Source organism: Polypterus senegalus, chromosome 1 (genome assembly GCF_016835505.1).
Source record: "Polypterus senegalus isolate Bchr_013 chromosome 1, ASM1683550v1, whole genome shotgun sequence".
Classification (NCBI taxonomy): Eukaryota; Metazoa; Chordata; class Cladistia; order Polypteriformes; family Polypteridae; genus Polypterus; species Polypterus senegalus.
In genome coordinates this window covers 163,249,621-163,267,026 of record NC_053154.1, presented here as the reverse complement: position 1 = coordinate 163,267,026, position 17,406 = coordinate 163,249,621, and the positions used below count along the sequence as shown (strand labels likewise).

General features: G+C 35.2%; 1 protein-coding gene across 1 annotated transcript in view; it reads right to left on the bottom strand.

The window, feature by feature from the left end:
* The window catches only part of ppp1r7 (protein phosphatase 1, regulatory (inhibitor) subunit 7), a 45,521-nt gene extending 28,872 nt beyond the window's left edge, over positions 1-16,649 (bottom strand). The window contains exons 1-6 of the mRNA XM_039761791.1: positions 16,572-16,649; positions 13,841-13,936; positions 11,000-11,058; positions 8,886-8,951; positions 6,419-6,549; positions 6,078-6,240 (exon numbers count right to left, since the gene is read on the bottom strand). Coding sequence (XP_039617725.1) covers positions 6,078-6,240; positions 6,419-6,549; positions 8,886-8,951; positions 11,000-11,058; positions 13,841-13,936; positions 16,572-16,611 — 555 coding nt within the window. The 5' untranslated portion in view covers positions 16,612-16,649. The remainder of the gene's footprint in view (positions 1-6,077; positions 6,241-6,418; positions 6,550-8,885; positions 8,952-10,999; positions 11,059-13,840; positions 13,937-16,571) is intronic.
* Between the last annotated feature and the right edge of the window lie 757 nt (positions 16,650-17,406).

Sequence of the window (17,406 nt, the reverse complement as noted above, 5' to 3'; positions counted from 1 at the left end):
TAGATTATTTAATATTAGCTGCTATGAAGGAGTATTTGAACTGGTTGATTTTTTCATTGGAACCTTGAACTTATGACCTGATAGCAACAACTGAAATTGAATGTGGTGAGCAACTCCTGTCTGAGAGAATGCACTCTGCTTTCCATAATACTTGCTTATTTAGCAGGTGTGTCATATTTGACTATTGAAAATGTGTTATTTTACTGCTCCATTTTACAATTTGGCTTACTGTTTTTGTTGCAGACATTATGATTTTCAAACCAGGTTAACAGAAGATAAGTAAAACACACACGCAATACAAAATATATTAAAGACTGACATACCGCAATTGTAGGACTCACTCTAAAAAGACTTGGCTTCCTTAGATAGTAGATGTACTGCTTTCCCTGTCAGATGTCAGTTTTGAGTCTATGATTATCCTCAGATATTTAGAACTATTAACAATCTCTACAGCATGGTTTTTAATGATTATTTATTGTGGGCAAATAGTGTTTCTTCTAAAAGTAATTATTAGTTCTTTAGTTTTTATAACTTTTAGGTGCAAAAAAGACTGAACACACCAGTTAAAAAAAATTGTTTACCACTAGATCATGACTGGTTTCATGCTCATTAAGCAGACGTGCAATTATTGAGCTATCAGCAAATTTTAAGATCAACTAGTTTTCAAATTTACTCTAACAACCGTTAGTGTAGATAAATTACAAACTATGGTGAAAGAAAACATCTCTGAGGGGAACTGTGAGCTGCAAATCAGAAAGACGTGTTTACTTTCACTGTTTGTGAGACTTGTCTGCTTAAAAGTCAATCAGCCACCCTACCAAACTGAAGTCCCAATTAATATCTTTTATAAATCACTCAGCAAGAAACAGTGGATTGTATTAAAAGCTGATGTCTACAAACAGGAGCCTCATGCAAGTCTTGATGCCCTCTAAGTTGATAAAAAAAGAGATTAAGCAAAGTGACAATGGAATCCTCTATCCCTCTACTAGACTGGTAGGCAATTTGAAATGGATCTAATAAACCCTGACTTTTCTCTGTTGGCTTTCTTTTTGAAAGTTTTTCAAATGACTTCATTACTGCTGATGTCAGAGCCACTGGTATGAAGCAATTTCAGATTTTAAGGTTTTTGTTTTTAGTTACTGAAATTAATGTAGTCTGCTTCCACAGTTTTGGAACCTTCTTTTGTTTTAATAACAACCATAAAAATAAAGTAAAATAATGGAGCTGAGCTACTCTGCAAAAGATTTCAAGAGACTTCCACTAAGATAGTCAGTTACAGGACTTTCATTTTTTAATTTTTAATTTCAATTTTAGAATTATTTTTCAATATTCTACAAAAAATTCTAAAACTCTTTAAGAAAAATCTCTGTTCCTTTTCTTAAACCACATGCGTCAAGTGTTGCACTTGCTCAGTAAAATCAAACTGCTCAAATCTGAAGTAGTATTAATTAAACCCATTAGATAAATTAAGAGTTGGAGTTAAAACCAGGAACGTTTACATGGTTATTATTTTTTGCACGATGATGGCCATCTAAGGTTTTAATGCCTGACCACGCTGAGCTCAAATTTTGAGTGGACAATTTTATCCCCATAATGATAAGGATAAAATTAAACAAGAGCAATCACACAACATTCCATAAAAATAGATCAATTTTTACAAAAGTAGGATCGAAAACAAATCAACCTCCACCCCTGAAAAAGACAGCGTAGCCCAGCATAGTAAAACTTAAAGCTAGTAAAAATAAGAAAATAGATTAATTAATAAGTAAATAAAGATAAATGGAGAAGAAAAAGGGGAGAGAACCTGCTTCCTCAGTGCTTTAAGAGCTTAATCTAAAATGTTACTGATTAGATCCTGCCAGGTTTTGAAAAAGTTCTGCACAGATCCTCCAAGTGAGAATTAGATTTTTTACAATTTCAAATAGTATAATACATGTTACCCACAGACTTAAAAGAGGAGAGTTAGGATTCTTACAGTTGAGCAAAATAAGTCTATGTGCCAATCCCAGATACTCAGCCTCTTCGTTCAGTCTCTTGATTGCCCTGATCAGAGCCTCCAATGACTCTGCAAAGATCACAGCATTGTCAACAAAGTCAAGATTAGTGAATCTTTCTTCACCAACAGATGCCCCACAGCCAATGAACCCCACAACCCTGCCCAGCACCCAGTCCATGCAAGCATCGAAACAGAGTTGGAGCAAGAATACACCCTTGACGAACCTTCAGTGCCAGGATGCAGTCGATGATAGACTTTTCAGGTGTAAAACCAGACTGCTCCGGCCACTGGTAGGTGAGCAAGTGATCATGGATCCCATTGAGGATGACCCTAGCAAGGACCTTACCCGGCACAAAGAGCAGTGTTATGCCCTTTAGTTGCCATAACCCAGGCGATCACACTTTCCTTTCCAGCTAGGAACAACAAGTGCTGTTTTCTGGTCAGTTGGTAAGACGCCCATATCCTAAATGTAAGCAAAGACTGCTTGCAATACAAGGAGGAAAGCCTCACCACCAGCATGGAGAAGTTCACCCCAGATACCACAGATCCCTGCAGCCTTCCCTATTCTCAGCTGGTTCACCACCTGTGCAATCTCAGTGAAACTGGGTGGTTCACATCTAATTGAAGGATCAGCCTCAAGAACCATGGACCCAGAGATGTCCAAAGTCCTAGCCAGAAGATCAGCTTTAAACAGCTGCCCTAAGTAGCCAGCTCAACGGGTCACAATTGCAGCATTATCCGTAAGGATAGTTCCATCACCTGCCCTGACTGTGACTCTCAGAGGAAAAGATTTGGATGTGCGTAATGCTTTGATTCCACTGAAAGCAGGACGTGGGTCACAAGACCATAGATGGTGTGTCACTTGCTCACAGATTCCTCTAACAAATGCCTCCTTATCTGTCCTTAGAGCTCTTAAAGTCATCCTTCAGAGGTACCGGTACAGACCAAAGTTGCCATCAAGCCATGGGCTATGACTCCTCACGATGACATTCCTTGTGCCCTGTAAGATGAAACACCTACTTCTGGGAACACTGGCAGCACCAACACAACCCTCAACAACCTTCAGGGTCTTCTCACGGAAGGTCTCCCACATCACATAAGGATCAGAAGTCACACCCAAGTCTGCAAGTTCCTCACACAAACTGCAAGCAAACTCATTAGAAAGAGCTTGATCTTGGAGTCTGGCAAAGTCCAGCCTCATTCTCCTAGTAGATGGTAGCCTACATGACCCAAGCTGGATCTTCAGAGTAGCAACAACATTATCTGTGGTGAGAATTCCCAAACTAGGCACTTCGGTAGACGCTGCATGAGGCAAAATATTCATGAGGCAAATTAAAATGGTCTGAGAGAAACAAAGAGTGGCTCAGTGTCAGAAAAGCACAGATTTTTCATGCTATTACTAATATATGCTTCCTTCTGTTTAGGTGCAGGTAATTTGTACTGTAGTGATGCTTACTTGATCAGCTCTCACTATTGCCCCAAAGCCATCACTCATGAGCTCTGCATCACTGATCATCTCAGAGAGCCACGTCTCGATAAAAGCCATTATGAAGGCTTCTCTGTATTTCCACTGAAAACAAGCATTAGTTGTATATTAAGACAACACATTTGCCAGTATTACGGTCGGAAGAGGAGGAATGCATTGGTATACCAGTTGCCTACTCTGCCTTAAAAGACCACCTCCATGTCTACGTTACATGTCCCGTGATTGAATCAGTTCAGTTGGTACTATGCCTGTACTGAGCAGGTTCTATTGAAAAAGGAAACAAATATAAAATACTTTAATATGTAGACAAAGAAGATGGACAAACCTGCTGCCAGTAGCCTCTAGTAGCACCCAATTTTTAACAATTCAAACCGAGTTATACGATCATTAGATACTTAAGATCTTTATATTTAAATAAAGAAGTTTTGCGTTGTATTTACAAAGGGTTTATTTAAACCCACAATATAACTTATTTATTTATGAAATGCTGTTTTTGTGGCTATGGACTATAGCCCCAGATTTTGCATTGTCCAGTAATTAAAACTAAACTTGCAAAAGGAGGTTTTGAATATACATGAAGAAAGCTGTACTTCATTTTACAAACCCAAGATATCAGCATGGTTTTCATTAATGCTGATGAAAAAAGGTGAAACTGAAACATTAAACTCTTAATTTTGGCATTCAACTTTTGAAAATAAAAATGGACCATTATGATTAAAATAATTTAATACAGAACTTTGAATGGGTAACACAAAACTCTTTAAAATTGAAAGGAGCCGTTAAATTAAAATGGCTTATTATATACGCACTAGGCCTGGGTTAAAATATTGATTTCCCATTAATTGTTATTTTTCGTTTAAACAATTCAATACTGATTGTTAAAGTGTCAAGATCAATTTTGTGAATCTCTATGCTGTTCAAATACTATACAGGCAGTCCCCGGGTTACGTACGAGATAGGAACTGTAGGGTTCTACTTAAGTTGAATTTATATATAAGTCGGAACAGGTACATTATTTTAATAAATGCTATTGTTGACTGACTGTAACCAAGTGCTCTGCCAAAGAATGATGGAGTTTCACCTCCGTCTGACTTTATCATTTCTACTTTATTTTCAATGGTGATGGTTTCTCTGTTCTTTACTGTATCACCAGCACTTGCGTCAGATTTGGGTTTCAGAGACATTCTTGAAGGGTGAAAACAAAAGGTTAAGATGAGCTCTTCTGCACAGCATTGTACATGCTATCACAGCAGGAAGGCACTCGTCGTCAACGCGTCTGATGTACTGACAAGAGACAACTTCCTGCTATGTGCATAACAGTACAAGCAGGCTTGCTATTAAGAATGAATGGGGGCAACAAGGCACCACACAGTCACCTTCACTACAGTATGCTGCCTGCAGCGTCCGCCCACCGAACACAAACACGGTGCGGGCAAAGGCGGGTAGTGAATCCCCCACCACCGCCCCCATTCAACAGGCAGCCACCCTATAATGCTACTTCCAGCTGCCCCGTTCACCCTCAATGGCCTCCTTTCAGCCACAACCATGTCACCACTTACAGCATTACTAGACGTCCTCCGAGAACGAACGGGGCAGCCCCATTCGTTCTCGGTCAGTGGGCAGTGAAACGCCCACCTCCACTCCTTCCAGCTTGCGTCTAGTTAGGAGTAGTAGCTGCGGCAGCGTAGTAGGCGGGCAGCAAATCTCCCCATCACGCCTCCATCTTGCACACGAGCGATAGCTGTGGCCCCGGTGACTATGCACCACGGGTCACTGCTTGCCGCCGGGAGCCACCTGAGGGACACTACACTGCACGAGCAGCGAACTCGCCCCCCTCCAGCCTCTGCCTGCAGTGTTCCCAGGCCGAAGATGATGGAGAGCGGCAGTTACTGAGGCGCATGCATTGCAGCTGCGGCCCCGTTCATAAGTGATAGGTCGGATGTCCATAACCTGGGGACTACCAGTATTTAGATATTTGCTTATCATCATTTTGGTAATTTGATCATATATTGCAAGTAAGTCTTTTAATGCTTTTTTTAAACATTTTTAAAGTATTGTTATTTTATAAAAATTGGCAGACTTCACATCTATTTCGAAAAAGTAATCATTAAGATGGTGAGCACTAGATACAAGACATCAAAACAGAATTCTCCAAAATGTTTAAACAGTTATTAAAAAAAATAGTGAGCAATAGACTAAGACAACAGAATAGAGTTCTCAAAATGTACTAATCTAAATTGTTAACTAGTTTCTGATAAATAAGAAAACATATGAAAAAAAAGAGATAAAAGGACGGATGTACTAAAAAATACAAAGATAAAACAGGCTGTGTGAGGGACCTTTATGTACAACACTCTACAACAACCAATGGATTGAACTAATATTATGATGCAATGATTGTGGAACAGAAAAAATATTTTATGAAAATGCCCCTACTGTAGTTGGTCAATGATTTCTATAGATCGTGTATTTAATAGAATTTAAAACCTAAAACACATACATTTTTTTACTTTAAAATTATCTAAAATGAGCTAAACATTATATATATTGATTTAATATAATCAACAATAAGTTGGTAGAGGAAAAAATCCTTACCCGGATTCTGTTGGAACCAAGTTCAAGCATCTCTAGCTGCCGGAGATGAGATACATTCTCAATTCTGGTAATCTTATTGTTCAAAAGAAAGAGTTTACGTAGTTTGGTGAGTTCATCAATGTTCTCAATCTTCCGAAGTACATTAAAAGAGATTTCTAGGCTTCTATGCCAGTGACAAGAACAAAACAAGAATATTTTAAAAAGTCAGATGTTACTGAAATATATTGTTACCTTCTGTCCAAGATGAACTATATTTACTCTAAAATATTCCAAGTATCTACTTCTACTGTGGTTAAAAAATCCATTTAACAGAGTTTGGGCTTTTCATAAATACTACTTACTCCAGCTCTGTAAGGGTGTGGAGATTTTCAATCTTCTTTATCTGATTGTCATAAAGGTCCAGTTCCTTCAGTGTAATAAGCTGTTCAAGGTTTTCTATCTTTTTTATTAGATTCTGACGTAAACTTAGTGTCTAAAAGAGAAATAAGATATTTCAGAAAACTTTCTCAGATAATTAGAATCGATTAAGCAAATAAAACACCATTTCTTCTTACAAATTGATCTGTATTCAGTTATACAAGTTGCCGGAGTTGCAACTGTAGCACTGTGAAACACTCTGTCAGCTGCCAAAATGGTATGAGTGCATTTTAATCAAGTAAGCCTTTTTATTCATAAAGCCATATCCAAATTAAAACAATATAAAATAAGAAAAAAATTAACGAATGGTTACATTTCAGTTTACTATATTCTTCCTCCAAAGTCAGTAATTTGTTAGACCACCTCTGGCAGATCCAACAGCCAATAATCTTTTTGAATATGTCTGTTAATTTAGCACATTGCCATAGAGCAGTGGTTCCCAAACTCAGTCCTGGGGACCCACTGTGGCTGCAGGTTTTTGTTCCCACCAGATTCACAATCAATGATAATTATTGATTACAACTGATCTCATTTAATTAGCTGGTCTTTTTTACTCTTCTCTTATTCTACATTCAGAAAAACACAATAATATAGTTTTTACATTTATAAGACACTTAGAAATATTTCTATTTTTTACTAAAGCTATAAATGCTTAACTTTCTTTTATTGCTTTCCTATTTTTTCCTCCTTTTCCTGTGTAGTTTTTTCCCTTGTTTTAACCTTAATATTGACAATTAACAACCAGCATAGCAGATACCTGGGATGATGAAAGCTGCAACGACCCACTAATTAGTAAATAATCAATTAAATAACCAGAACACCTGGAAAAGCAGAATGAAAATTAGTTTGAAAATATTGTTAACAACTTTAAAAAATTACATATTCCCCATATAACTGCTTAGTCCATTTTAATAAAAAAAAAAATCTACCAAACTTAGTTTTGTAATTTCTACATTGATTTTAAAACACAGAAACTGGGAAATAATGACTCACTTAATTAGGCTAAGAGTCCAATGTAAAACGGACGTTGGTTGGAACAAAAACCAGCAGACACAGTGGGTCCACAGGACTGAGTTTGGGAACCACTGCCATAGAGCAAAATTTACCCATTTCTACTTGCTTAATTGCATGCTTTAGCGGTGTCTATTTTATTGGATAAAAGTGATTACCAGCACTTCTGGAGCCTTTGCACATCTTTTTGTTGGAAATAAGCTTAGTACTCCGACTGGGTCAGTTGGTGACAGCAATTTCCTCCACTTTTGAATCAATGTTTTCTTGAAGTAGTTCATTAGTTTCAGTTTTTTTAGAGGGTTATGTAGCTTTTTACTAATATTTCTATGTACAATGATACATTTATTTTTTCCAGCAGGCCTGAGAAGACTGTTAGTCCATGGTGGTGATGTTATCTGTCTGATATGCAGTGACCCATAAGTATCACACACACTGCTTTGCATTTCTTCTTTTTTATATCCTGCCAGGTCTTCTTGCTCACCATTCTGTGTGACCTCTGCAACTTAGGCTATTTTATAAATGAAAATGACCTCTGTCCATAATTCGTTTTTGAAAGTATCTCCACCAACCCTAAAACCACAGAAAATGTACCTCCGGGCATTGGTGGAAAAATCCATGAAGAGATGGAAACACCGCTAACCATGAGATTTATTGTAAAATTGTACCCCAGTGTAGTGTATTACTTACCTTTTGTGCATGTATGCAGCCCTCAAAAACTACTTAATGCACTTTATATGTATGTATGTTAGCAACACAACATGCACTATGTAAACAACTCATTTATGTCCACTAAGTTGGAATATAGTTTTCTTCCATGAAGAGTAACTGAATAGGGAATGAGACTTTAAATTGACCAGAATCCAATCAGGGAAGAGCTAACGAAATAGACACAAGGCAATCAGTGTGTGAATAGAGTCTGCATTTTAAGAACTCAGAAGTATATGGCTCTTGAGAACATTTTTCAAAAGTCTTCAATTTACAAGGGGATTAAAAAATGCTGACGTTGTATGGATGAAAGACAAAACCAGAGACTTTTATCTGCTTTTTCCCCAACACAAACATAGTTTTATGGATGTAAGAATAACAAATTAACTTACAAATTGCACTTGTAGTCTAGCAATTACATTTGAGGACTCCAAGGACTTTTCAGTACATTTTTACACCCTTTCACAGTCTTGTGCTTCTTTATATCTGAGCTCTAACAAAACATTCAGAAACCAACTTATGTGACCCACTAATGCTTCACACAGCTGAAGTACATAAAATATTTAAGAATAATGTTAAGAATATAAAAAGCTATTTAATAGACTAAATATTCTCATTTTTCTCCGCACAGAAATAGAACACATCATAAACAGCACAGTGATCAGGGTAACTTACTTTAACTTTTCTTAGCACTTCCAAGCCTTCTATCTTGCCAATTCGACAATGAATTAGATCTACATCCTGAAAAAGTGAAATAAAATACTCTTTACATGCTGATGTCCTTAAAAGTACTAGATGGATTTCTAATTAAAACAACAATTTTGGTATTTTAATATATCACTAACTGGAACTGTGAGTGCTTTTAATAAGTTTACTCATTGAAAAACAGCATATAATAAGGTCTTTTTATAACAGGTTTCACTGTGAAAGGTGCTGCACAAAACAAATGCTAACTAAGGGAAGAGATTTTTTTAAAAATGTGCTACATACTAATTCATATTACATAACTTTGTTTAGACTGAGGAAAGAGACAATTTGAAATGTTTATTTTGACTTAATTTATTCTATTTGTGAAGTAATTTAAGACACATTCAAAAATTTTAATTTCAGCTAAGAGCTGCATGACTAAGGGAGCAGTCATAAATTAATCAGTAAAGGTGACATGTGCCATCATGTACTGCATATTATAAAACATTAAATGCTAATGTTTTTTTCAGATAAATTGCATAATGTTTCCTTTTTCTACAAATGTCCTCAACAAAACGCAATCCAGTGTTAAATTATCTGAATTATGTGAATACTGCCAGGTATAATGCAAAAAGAACAATTCCATCCATTTGTAAATTTTCTTCAGCAGGCATGGAGATTTCATTTTTGAATGCTATATGTGCCAAAATGAAATGGATAAAATGATAATTATGTAATAATAATAATAAAAACAAACAACAATAACATATAAATTAGTTAATAAACCATGAAAAGAGAGAGTGTAATTAATTTAAAAAAATACCCTAATTATTCTGAAATATAATGTCACAGTTTTATTCTGGTTCAACAATGTTGTTACCTTACATTTAATTATTGAAGATTTTATTTTAAAAGAGCTTTATTCTTATTTTATAATGTGACTTTTCCAAAGGTTATATTTCATTTAATGCCAGCACTGTTTATTTCAAAATGCCTCTTTTCATGATGGTTTTATCATTTATCAAACTAGACAAAGATTAACAGGCAAAACCTGTTCTTTCTAGTTCATTCTTTTCCATTTATTACCTTTTCCAGACTGTACGTAACAGGCAACTAAAGATTAGCACTACTTGCTTCACAGTATGTCTTATTTTTGATTTTTTATAATTTTTCTGAACTGTATCTGTGATATCTTTTACTTGGATGTTATAGGTTGCACTGACTAAGTAAAACTGGGAAGAAATATTTTGTGTGTGTGTTTTAATTTAAGGCTGTAAAGCAAAAAAAAAAAAAAAAGAATATTTTGAAGGGGCGATTCTTTTCTATACCCACTATATACCTATAGAAGTCTTCAGTCATAAAGGTGTTTTGTAAACATCAAACATCACATTTCTAATCAAAATTTTTGCAATATCAATTTAAGCACATATCATCCAGCTCTACAGCAGACTTATCATGTATACTGAACAACTAAATCAAAAGTGAAAAAAAAAAACAAATAAAATTAGTCATTCGGTCAAAATTACCAATAATAACACCTGAAAGTAATGCTTTGAGATTTTCAGTTACTGTACGTTGGCTTGGCTCTTACAAGATATAGATGTGACAACGTCTTTACAGTATACAACATTCTGAGGCAATTTCCGTTGTTTTTTTTTTTTGAGGAAGTGACTGTTTGTCAACAACCTGCTTTGTAAAAAGTTGTTTTTGTCTAACTAACTACTAGCTTATTGTTGGTTGTAATATTTTATAATAATTTACTTTCTATTGTGTCTATTTTAAAAAATGCTTGTTAGTACTTAGCATAGGTGCCCAAAAACAGATAGCAATCTAACATAAACGGAGCATACCAAGTGTAAAAAAAAAAAAAAAAATTGTATCTTTTTAATTTAAGAGAATTCACCCAACATGCACAGAAGACATTGCATTATAAAAAAAACCAACCCTTGTTTTCATAAAGTGTAGTGTTCTCACCTCTTTCATGTACCTTTTTCTCCACCATACTCACTCACTCACACATTATTAAAGTTATGGTTAATAGCATCGCTCATACACTGGCCAGCCTCTGAAAAGCTCAGTCTGTTTCCATAACCCATACTTGCCTCTGCTTCAGGTTCCAAAGTTATAGTCTCCATGTCAACAGGGGTATCTCCCTCTTTTACTAATAAAATACAAATGATAAATTCACAGATATAAACCATAAAAGAACAATAAGCAAAACATATTGCTGGTATATTATAAACTAAGTGTGAATTGTCATTTTTATACCAAGTATAAATGTGGTCCACATTTGTGTCAGTTGAATGTGTACATACGGTAGCATAAAAATGACCATTTATAACTCATACATAACTAGTAGTTACAATTGCCAAGAACTTATAGGAACAGAATAATATTAAGCATTACAGAAAGAAGACTAGATATATTTTATCTTAAATGCCATTATAGTATAACATTTGACACAGAATTTTTAGCTATTACAAATTATATTACTGAAGCAAAATTAAAAAACATCTGGCATTATGGTTTATATTGATTTTGCATTCCACATCAACAAATTCCGATAAAGGTGTGCAGGCTTTTGATATTCACTGTAATTTCTGCAAATGATTGATGATGCTATTCAAAGGCAGTACATTCAAAAACTAAATGTTAATTTATATTAAAGCTATGCATTGCCTACAGTGGAGGAGGAAAAATGATTCCACTTTAATATTTTTACCAAAAAAGTGTACAACAGGCAGTGCATAGTCAACCAGCACTTTTGAAACAACATAAACTGCCTAGCGGTTGAATGGAAGGGCCACATGAGATACTTTATATAGATCTGTTTTTTTGTATGTTACTTGGAATTTAAATTGTATGTCAGTCAATCATCTGTCTGTCCAACCATCCATCCATCATGAACGCATATTACATCAGGGATCAGCTCTGAGCCCTTTCTTATTTGCAATGGTGATGGACAGGTTGACAGACAAGATTAGACAGAAGTCCCCGTGGACTATGATATTTGCTGATGACATTGTGATCTGTAGCGATAGTAGGGAGCAGGTTGAGGAGACCCTGGAGAGGTGGAGATATGTTTTAGAGAGAAGAGGAATGAAGGTCAGTAGGAAGAAGACAGAATACATGTGTGTAAATGAGAGGGAGGTCAGTGGAATGGCGAGGATGCAAGGAGTAGGGTTGGCGAAGGTGGATGAGTTTAAATACTTGGTATCAACAGTACAGAGTAATGGGGATTGTGGAAGAGAGGTGAAAAAAAGTGCAGGCAGGGTGGAATGGATGGAGAAGAGTGTCAGGAGTGATTTGTGACAGACGGATATCAGCAAGAGTGAAAGGGAAGGTCTACAGGACGATAGTGAGACCAGCTATATTATATGGGTTGGAGACGGTGGCACTGACCACAAAGCATGAGATAGAGCTGGAGGTAGCAGAGTTAAAGATGCTAAGATTTGCACTGGGTGTGATGATGATGGACAGGTTTAGAAATGAGTACATTAGAGGGTCAGCTCAGGTTGGACGGTTGGGAGAAAAAAAAATCAGAGAGGCAAGATTGCGCTGGTTGGGAGAAGGATGTTAAGGATCAAGCTGTCCGGAAAAAGGAAAAGAGGAAGGCCTAAGAGTAGGTTTATGGATGTGGTAAGAGGGGACATGCAGTTGGTGGGTGTAACAGAGCAAGATGCAGAGGATATGGGAGCAGCCGAAAGAAGAAAAAGATTATGAACGCACTTCCAGTTCACAATGGTTTGAGTTACATCCCCATTTCCATTCTCTCACAAATGTTAATAAAATTATGGAAATATTAATTAAGTATAAACCTGTAAACCATTGCATTTCAAGTAGGGATGTGGCGTTTATTTTTGTTTTCTACAGGTTAAACCATTTTTTGTAGCCAGTTAAACATTTAATGTGTGAAGGCAAGGGTCTACAATTACTTTCACCAGCGGGTCATTATTAATCTGTGTTGTTCATTCAAAGGCAATACTGTTTAGCACTATAGTGCTCCATCACTCCCTTGAAGTGTGCTGACATTATGCATTACTTTATTTTATTATGTGCAATTTCAAAAAATGACTTCATCACATATACTATGTAAAGTAAGCTGCTATAAATTTTCAGTGCTCGGTTGCATAAACAGTGGTGTTACACTTCCGTGTGCTCATACATTTACAGCTATGTTTCAGAGTGTGTACTTAGTACATCAGGGCCCATTTGCAGCCCAAAAAAGCCCCCCCTCCAAAGAAGAGCATATTGATAAGCTAGTCTTTCGTATAAAAACTGTAGTAACTACAAAGTCATCCTAGTTTATTTACAGAAAAAGGCAAACTGCACCATTTGCTTTTAAGGTTTATATGTGTAAATGTATTTTGTTTGTGTGTTACTTTTATGAATAATAGTCCACAAAAAAATCACATCATTTTATTGTACTACCTTAGTAACAGTATTTGTATTCATCAATGTAAACAAAACTGTTGACAAGATTTTTAACTTCTTTACTTTTTATCATTTACAGAACTTTACACTTACCTTTTACAGTATTTGCATTTAATGACTACAATTTCTATTATTTGTTTTCATCAATGTTAAGATTTTAACACATACAGAAATTCAAATTATTTAAATAATTTTTTATTGAGTTACATTATACTCTTTATAGGTTATTTAAAAATGGTACTGAATTTCAGTACTTTTCCTAGTATTATATCGAAGTTTGAAATTTTGGTATCATGACAACCCTAGTGAGAATAGATACATTTTGAATCTACTGAATTAACTAAAAAGAATAAGAAAACTAACCATATTCATGCTTACTACTGGTACCAAGCTACTCAAGATGCAAAAGCTATTAAAATGTATTTTTTTTTTTTATTTCAGACAAATTGTTAAAAAAATTAAAATACATCATGATCAGCATATTGTACCAGCAAATGAAAGTCACAAACCTGACAGTTTTGTCTCATTAGAGTCAGATTCGCCATTCAACCCTTTCCTTTTTCCATCTTCATCACCAGACTCTTCTGACTCAATTCGTCTGTCAACTACAACATGAAATGTGTTACAATTAAATTTTATCTACATGAAAACCCAATTAAACGTAGTATTAAATTAATTCAAATGAAATAACTTTAATATGCTCAAAATGTTTTTAACAATACCCATTACCTTTATTTCAAGGACTTCATCTTGCATATCCAATTACAAACACTTTTTTGACATGTCTTTGTATAATGGAAATCAGGAAGAAGGAATCAAAAAGAAAAAGTACAGTACCTCAATGTGACTCTTAGCCAGAATACTAAACATTTTCAATTAGTAACAAAAATACATATGCACATACAATATTACATCTCAAATAATTAACTTTTTATCACAAAAAGACAGCCTTCCTCTGAAACTATTCTGGAGACTGTAAACACATGCACAAGAAATAGAGATATGCTCCTTTGTTTCAAGAGTAACATACAGGTACTGAACTTTAGCACATTATAATGTACTTAAACTCTTATGCTCATGTGTTTCGGCAACATTCGCAAGTGTGACACAGAGTGATATAAAAAGCATAAATGGAATCAGCATTACCAGTAGTATTTGCATTATTTTTACAACTTTAAAAAAAAAAGGGATTAAAAACTTTGAAATGACTAATGAATTAAAACTTTTCCATCATAACTAACATACATTTTAAAACCAAAAATGTTGTATATAGTTTAAGAAATTTTTAGAAATACATAATTGAATTAAGAAAAAATGATTTTCATAAAAACAGTTGAACCACAAACTAAAAGTCTAACACATAGGAGGAGAGAAGAACCTCATTAATAAAAATTAAATATAAAGCTATTTTTGAAAAATATATTGGAAGGGAATTTGTAATGAAAGATAAAAACCCCTCAAACAATACATTAGGTAAGTTAAGAGATGAAGATCAAGATAAGAGACGGCATTTTCCTAAATATAGTGAAAAATAACTACACTTTTAGGATTATTTTGGTAACATTTTCAGACTTTTGTCTCTTGTTAATTAACATCATTAAAATTTTCTGAGTCTGCTTATCCATATAATATGGCACCATTGAGGCTATTCTAGCATGACTGTAGACATCACCATTTCAGAGCTGGGCACAGCCGTGCATAACCCTATCCTTGGCAATAACTGGACAAGTTCTCAACCTACCTACCAACCATCTATCCATCCATCCATTTTTTTATACTCGCTTTACTATCCAAGCAAACACAGGGAAAAAGGCAGGAACAATACCTGGACAGGGGGTGCTAGTATCAGAATACCAGTGAAACTTTAAGTATAATAAATACTATAGTACAGGCTACATATTTGCAAAGGGGTAATTCAATGAAATTGCCAAATATTCAAATCCAATGGGCTTTACAGACAGCAGTTCCGTCAACATATAAAAACCATCTACTGTTATGTGGAAAACATTAAGCATACACAACCTCCCTTTACAAGTATGCAAGGTCAAAGGTATAAAGAAATCCAAACTTAACACCCACGTCCTATACAAAGAATAAACAAATAAGAAATGCTGGCAAGTATTCTAACAGGCCACATGTCTGAGTAAGATTCTGCTTTGCTGTACAGATAAAACTACGTAAACCTCCATTAAATGTTGTTTTGATTGTATTTCTTCATTATTTTTCAAAACATCCCACATGTAAACTTAGGTCAGATGTTAATTTTAATTGGTTCCGAGATATGTTTATTAATACATTTGTTAACAGAAACAGGTCTCGCATAAATTCATTCTTACAACACCTACACAATGAGGAAACTATTTTATTTCTTAACACAAATATGTACATCTTTTTTTTTTAAACTGAATAAAAAAGCCCCCCCGCATTATACTCAAATTACTTCTGTGGAAATTATGTGGAATAAACATGCAGTTTGGTCACCATGAGCTCATTCATTTTAACTGCTACAGAAAGATAAGATATTTTGCACTTTTTAACTATAAAAAATGCAAAATCCAAAATCACTCTTCACAATATAAACAAAATCTAGTCACCAAGAGATGAGATCGATAGATGGATCTGGTACAACACCGGATCTTTAAGAAAGCGCTTCTCATCTCAAACAGATCCCTAGGGGTTGGGTAAAACCACTGCGCATTTTCGAATCATTATCTGCAATACACATGTGTTTAACCACTGGGCAAGGGACTGAATCACTTGTGATAAGTGATACAGCGATCATGTTGTATAAAGGGTTATTGCCATCGGCCCATCCTGTCACATTTTGTCAAAAGCATTTTTGAAGGTTGACAGAAAGCAAACTCTACTGGGATCACCATTGCAAACATGATCTGAAAAAAAAGGAATTGTAATTGGTGAACAAAGAAGTACAGCGTCTAGAATAATTTAAGATGAAGTGATATTACAACGAAAAATGACAGCCTTTATTTAGCTATTGGTAAGACCGGCTTGCCTTGCAAGAAATGCGTGAAAAATAATCATCAATGACTGATAGCACATACATACACCTGAAATGGGAAGAAATAACACATGCATATAAAGCTACTAAAACTTCGCCTTAACACAAGATCGTATAAAAAGCATGACCATTTCATGTAAACTCGTTATTACAGCGTGTTATTGAGCAAAGCTATTAAAATGGCACGTGAATGATTTCTCTTTAAATATTATTACGCTCACCCTCCATATCTTGCGGTTCTCCTCCCGATACAGAAGCCATTTTTCTTTTAGCTCCACCCTGTAAAGCTATTTCATTGACAGCAGACTAAACTAATTGGGTTCGTGAAAAGGCGGGGTTTGTATTTATATACCGCCAATAGCCTCGCAGAGTTAGATTACGTAATTCTAACGCGAATAGAATTGCAAATAACTACTTGGGAATTGTAGTCTACTTAACTCAGTCTTCGTTTTAGCCATAAATAGTTTGGAGTGATAACCACATAAGGCATATCAATGTACACTACATATACATAGCATGATATAACAAATTCTATATATGTACATATCGAGATTGTTTAACTCATATCTGTCGTCGTGACTGTTTCATGTTCTGTATTTATGACTAATACACACGCAACATATTTGTTGTGTACGAACACGCTCTGTAACCCATATAAGTACGAAATGTAATATTTTACCAGCGTTTAATAATTAAGCACTTTAACGAGTTTAACTTTGATTGAAGCTAACGAAACTTAGATTAGTTCAACTATTACATCTGGTTATTCTAGTGATTCAATTCCGTCAAGCTTTATTGGCATCTTAAGTAGACAGGTACTTGTTCTAATTTCTTCTCCATTCAAAATGCGTGCTACGCAGTGGACAATTCAAAACTGTGAAGATGTCAGCGTTAATATGGGTTGAAACACCATTGTACTCATCCCGTTTAAAGCAGATGTATCCCTTGACCCTAATCTTGTCAAGTAGGTTGTTGCCCTGAGTGCTCTAACGTGATCTTTAATGGGAATGGGTGGTTACCATAGACCATTCATGTTGTAAACACAATTTATATTGG